The 6,000-nt window shown below is 42.5% G+C and overlaps 1 protein-coding gene across 1 annotated transcript in view; it reads right to left on the bottom strand.

Annotated features, from left to right (window-relative positions):
* LOC124882449 (C-1-tetrahydrofolate synthase, cytoplasmic-like) overlaps positions 1–4,612 on the bottom strand; it is a 37,247-nt gene extending 32,635 nt beyond the window's left edge. The window contains exon 1 of the mRNA XM_047388858.1: positions 4,478–4,612. Within this exon, the coding sequence (XP_047244814.1) occupies positions 4,478–4,612 (135 nt within the window). The remainder of the gene's footprint in view (positions 1–4,477) is intronic.
* Positions 4,613–6,000: the final 1,388 nt, after the last annotated feature.

The raw sequence follows: 6,000 nt of genomic DNA on the forward strand, positions 1-6,000 counted from the left end.
TCCAGAGCCACCGTGCACAGGCGTGTGCAGGAAATAGGCTACAGGTGCCGCATTCCCCAGGTCAAGCCACTTTTGAACCAGAAACAGCAGCAGAAGCGCCTGACCTGGGCTACAGAGAAGCAGCACTGGACTGTTGCTCAGTGGTCCAAAGTACTTTTTTCGGATCAAAGCAAATTCTGCATGTCATTCGGAAATCAAGGTGCCAGAGTCTGGAGGAAGACTAGGGAGAAGGAAATGCCAAAATGCCAGAAGTCCAGTGTCAAGTACCCACAGTCAGTGATGGTCTGGGGTGCCGTGTCAGCTGCTGGTGTTGGTCCACTGTGTTTTATCAAGGGCAGGGTCAATGCAGCTAGCTATCAGGAGATTTCGGAGCACTTCATGCTTCCATCTGCTGAAAAGCTTTATGGAGATGAAGATTTCATTTTTCAGCATGACCTGGCACCTGCTCACAGTGCCAAAACCACTGGTAAATGGTTTACTGACCATGGTATCACTGTGCTCAATTGGCCTGCCAACTCTCCTGACCTGAACCCCATAGAGAATCTGTGGGATATTGTGAAGAGAACATTGAGAGACTCAAGACCCAACACTCTGGATGAGCTAAAGGCCGCTATCGAAGCATCCTGGGCCTCCATAAGACCTCAGCAGTGCCACAGGCTGATTGCCTCCATGCCACGCCGCATTGAAGCAGTCATTTCTGCAAAAGGATTCCTGACCAAGTATTGAGTGCATAACTGTACATGATTATTTGAAGGTTGACGTTTTTTGTATTAAAAACACTTTTCTTTTATTGGTCGGATGAAATATGCTAATTTTGTGAGATAGGAATTTTGGGTTTTCATGAGCTGTATGCCAAAATCATCCGTATTAAGACAATAAAAGACCTGAAATATTTCAGTTGGTGTGCAATGAATCTAAAATATATGAATATTAAATTTTCATCATTACATTATGGAAAATAATGAACTTTATCACAATATGCTAATATTTTGAGAAGGACCTGTAGTTTCCCTTCATTGTTTGGAGATACATAATCACGTACTAAGCTTTTGGTTCAAGACTGTCACGGAGTAACATTTTTAGACTCTGTTTGTGGCTTTGTGTTTGTTTACCTTTTGCTTAGATGTTTCTATTTTGGTTTTTGTATCATGTTTTCTCCCTCTTCTGCCTCCTTGTGTTTACTTCTTAAGTTCTTTTATGGTTGTTTTCTTATTACTTTGTATGGTTTATTATTATTATTGTAATTATTATAGTTCTTGGTCTCCCTGGATTCTCTAGTTGTATTTCTCTTTAGTATCTTTGTGTTTAATTGTCTTTTATTAGTTCCTTTGCACTCTTCTTGTTTACTAGTTTATTTTCTGTTTCCTTTCCAGTTAATTCAGTCAGTGTGGTTAGGTTTGTTTACTTTTGTATTCAGGTTCTTTATGGGTTCTTTGTTCTCAGGTTGTTATTGTTGTTCCTATGTTCCCTCTAGTTTCTCTGTTTACTTTAGTCATGATTATTCTAGTTTTCTTATTCCCCATTTGATTATTTATCTTTGTCTATAGGTTTGCTTGGTCTGTGTTTCTGTTTATTGTTTATTAGTTACTTTGCCCATCCTCAGTCTTTGTATTTGTTTCACCTATTCCTTCTGCTTCCTTGTCACACCTGTATCTTGGATCTGCCAAATTTGCTGGCGAGTTTGACTTGTTAAAAGGATACTGGCAGGTCCCTATTTCTGCCTACCTGGGAGACGTCAGCTTTAATTACTACTTCTGTTCTGTATGAATATACAGTGATGAGCTTTGAAATGTGTCGGCATCATTCCATAGTTGTTTCAGGGCTTGAGGGGTGTTTGGTTCATTTGGACAACTTGTTGTTAAACGGCTTTTTTAGTTACCCCAGCAATAATTATTAGATATGAACATGTAATTAATTATTACTGAAGCAATCAGATCAGGCTTCTTTAAAAACAGGTTTGAACTATGAACTTTAAATGATCAGTGAAATAGTTATATATCAAGGCAGCAAGTCATGGATTTGAGGTCATGAACAGTTTATGACATCCATCCATCATTTATACCCACTTATCCTTGCAATATCAGGGGGATGGTTGGTGACTATGTCCAGCAGTCATTGGGCGAGAGGCAGGCTACACCCTGGACAGGTTGCCAGTCCATCTCAGGGCAGCACAGAGACACACAGCCATGCACACACTCATACCTAAGAGCAGTTCAGAGTCATCAATTAACAGTCATGCTAGAGTACCCAGAGAGGAACCACACATGCAAGCTCCACATTGAAAGAACACAGGCCGGTATTCAAACCCAGAACCTTCTAGCTGCAAGGCTACAGTACTAAAATCAGAACCACTGTGTTGGATAAGAGTTCTGGGAGGACAAGTGGTGAGAGGTTAGTCAACCTGTTAAAAATAGCAAGTAAGGGCTTGGAATTAATAACAATTATTGATGTTGTCAGACAAATATGATGGTCTTAAACCTTTTAAGCCAAGCTTATAGACATGAAGCTTTCTTTGAGGAAGTTAAGAGAAATATGATGAATTTACTGGTGCTGTCTCACATGGAGTACTGAAAGCCTGTGAGATGTTAGAAACCGCTTCAAACAAGAAGAAGCGCCAGAATGCCCATATTTTGTTTCATTTTTGCAGTGTTTATGTCCACACCATGTCCAACTTTTTGTCTTATTTCCATTTCCTAATAAGAAGTGATGGGAATAATGTTGCAGGACAAGAGGGGGGTTAATGTAACTTTATACCTCTGCCCACTTCTTTGAGCGTGTGAATATTGTTTATTAGTAAATAATGTTGTTACTCTCTGCAGTTACGTTAGAGACAATTTCTGAATAAATTTGCTGAACAGTTTTCTGACAACAACACAAATGTTAGCTTGATCACCAACAATGAAATGTCTTAAAAAATGTTGTTTTATTATAACTATTAATATTATTATTATTATTATTATCTGTCTAATTAGTTTGATTATTTTTAATGTGTGTTACTTGAGGTTCTATGTCTGCCCTTCTGTTTTTTTCTCTGTAAAACACATTATTACACTTGACTGTAGGGAAAGTGTTCAATAAATAAACTTTAATAGATAGAGGAGGTGAATCTTCAGAATGGTGTCAGGAAGTTAAATAGTCTCTCAGTGTGTCAACTAAACTAAAGAGTCAGTATTTGAGTTCAGGAAACAGGAATCAGTTAATTCACCTATTTATGTTGGTAGAGATATTATTTAGGGTCAGTCAGTTTAAATAGTTTTTGGGTCACTCTCACTGAGAACCTCAGATAGAAAGATCCAGGTCCATCAATTATGATAAAAAATATTGATTAAACGTTGGGCTGTCATGGTTGACACGCCTCTTCAACATTGCGTGGCAACTGTGTCCCTCATGGTTCCCTGTGGGGGGTGCTCCAGGAGTACGGAAACAGGTGCCCTTTATTAGGGGCCATCCGGTCCCTGTACAAGCGGAGCAGGAGTTAGGTCCGCTTTGCCGGCACTAAGTCGGACCTGTTCCCAGTGCATGTTGGACTCCGGCAGCGCTGCCCTGTGTCACCGGTCCTGTTCAAAACTTTTATGGACAGGATTTCTAGACGCAGCCAAGGGTCGGAAGGGGTCTGGTTTGGGGACCAGTGGATTTAGTTTCTTCTTTTTGCAGATGACGTGGTCCTGCTGGGTCCCTCTAGCCAAGACCTACAGCATGCGCTGTGGCGGTTCGCTGCCGAGTGTGAAGCGGCTGGGATGAAGATCAGCTCCTCCAAGTCCGAGGCCATCATTCTCAAACAGGAAAATGGTGGCTTGTCCTCTTGAGGTTGGAGGGAAGTTCCTGCCTCAAGTGGAGAAGTTTAAATATCTCGGGGTCTTGTTCAGGAGTGGGGGGAGAATGGAGCAGGAGATCGACAGACGGATCAGTGCAGCTGCCGCAGTAATGCGGGCACTGTGCCGGTCCGTTGTGGTGAAGAGAGAGCTGAGCTGAAAAGCAAAGCTCTCAATTTACCGGTCGGTCTACGTTCCTACCCTCACCTATGGCCATGAACTTTGGGTCATGACCGAAAGAACGAGATCCCTGGATACGAGCTCGGCCATCCGGGAGGAGCTCGGAGTAGAGCTGCTGCTCCTCCGCATCGAGAGGAGTCTGTTGAGGTGGCTCGGGCATCTATATCGGATGCCTCCTGGACGCCTTCCTCGGGAGGTGTTCCAGGCAAGTCCCACCGGGAGGAGGCCCAGGACACGCTGGAGGGACTATGTCTCTCAGCTGGCCTGGGAACGCCTTGGGCTCCCCCCGAAGGAGCTGGAGGAGGAGTCTGGGGAGAGGGACGTCTGGGTGTCTCTGCTGAGTCTGCTGCCCCTGCGACCCGGTCCCGGATAAAGTGGAAGACGACGACAACGTTTTTAGCTGAGGCGACACTTTTTTATGACATCGCTCTGCTAAAGGTCTTTTTTCATTTTTTTATATGAAGACGAGGGGTTCGAGGACGAACTGCCTCAGCCTCTAGAGCCTCAAAGGCTCCAGTGCAGATCATGTGGACTCCACCATAGTCCAAGTCTCTCGAGCTCCCCTGACATCCAGACAGGGCTTTTGAGGGTCCTCTTTGCTCCGAGGCCAGCTTGTACATGGTCAACCTCCAAATCAGGCTTTCCAAGGACACACCAGGGCCGGCCTCCAGACAAGCTTCTTCTTGGGTTCTCCTGGTGCCGTTGCCGGCCCCCCAGTCTCATCCTCAGCTGCCGCTGACCACCCAGACTCCATCTAGGCCAGCTTCCTTGATTCCTGATCTCTGTGCATCTTCCAGCCATCCTCCTGGACCATTACAAAAGAAGTCATGAACGTGGAAGGCGGGGCTTGAGTTGCATTTACCCCAACTGTCTAACTTTGCTCCATTCACACGTGGAATTTGCGAAACATATCAAAGAACATAAAAAAGGATTAAATTTAGTTGCTAAACTGCGTTGTGAGCTTTGCACTTTTTCAGCAGCAACAAACATTAAACAATATTTTCTTCATTTAAAGAGACATTTGAGGACCCAAGAGACTGTAAATTGTCCATTTGTGGGGTGTTCTTTCAGGTCAAGGGTATTCTCAACTTTTACTGCCCACAAGAGTCGATATCATCACACTGCTACATTTGTTGATTTTAAATCTGATCTGGTTATACAGTGTTGCACTAAAGACTCTGTAAATGATGAGGAGGAAGACTTATCTAATTCATTGTCATCAGATTTATTGTTCCCTGAATCTGAACTTTATTCAGCGCATAGTTCAGTTCAGCGCCGGCTTGCGTCACTTTTACTTCGTCTGCAAGCAGTACTTCATGTGTCACAGTCAGCAATTCAAGAAATTGTTGATGAATTATTTGATGTTGGCAAATGTGCAGAACAAATGACAAGACACACAATAGAAAATATTTTGAAGGAGCATAATTGTGCATCTGAGGAATTGGCAGCATCCACTGTCTTTACTTTCAAGAGAAGGGCCTCTTGGTACACAATTCAAAAGGCAGTCGTTTTATAGAAAGAAATTTACTGTCATTGAACCTGTAGAATATATTTTGAGCCGACATAAAAGGTCTCATACTTTTGTTTATGTTCCTGTTGTAAAAGTACTTGCTGAAATTCTCAAAAGAGATGAAGTACTTCATGAATTAAGGTTAGACAGACCAGTTGAACAATACAGGTCATGTCTTGATGGTGACTACTTTAAAAAAAATAAAATTCTTTCACATGCAGATATTAGATTATGCATAGTTTTGTACATTGATGATTTGGAAATTTGTAACCCTTTGAGTACATCCAGAAAAAAACACAAAGTCTGTGGTGTATATTGGGTTCTTGCAAATTTGCCAAGAAGATACAGGTCATCACTGTCATCAATCTACCTAGCTTTACTGTGCAGGACTGAGCATGTCAAGATTTATGGCTATGATAGCATTTTGGAGCCACTGATACAGGATATTCTCTATCTAGAAACAGTTGGTGTATTTGTTGAGAAACTTGGTTGTAACGT

The sequence above is a fragment of the Girardinichthys multiradiatus genome, chromosome 15, assembly GCF_021462225.1.
Source record: "Girardinichthys multiradiatus isolate DD_20200921_A chromosome 15, DD_fGirMul_XY1, whole genome shotgun sequence".
Taxonomy (NCBI): Eukaryota; Metazoa; Chordata; class Actinopteri; order Cyprinodontiformes; family Goodeidae; genus Girardinichthys; species Girardinichthys multiradiatus.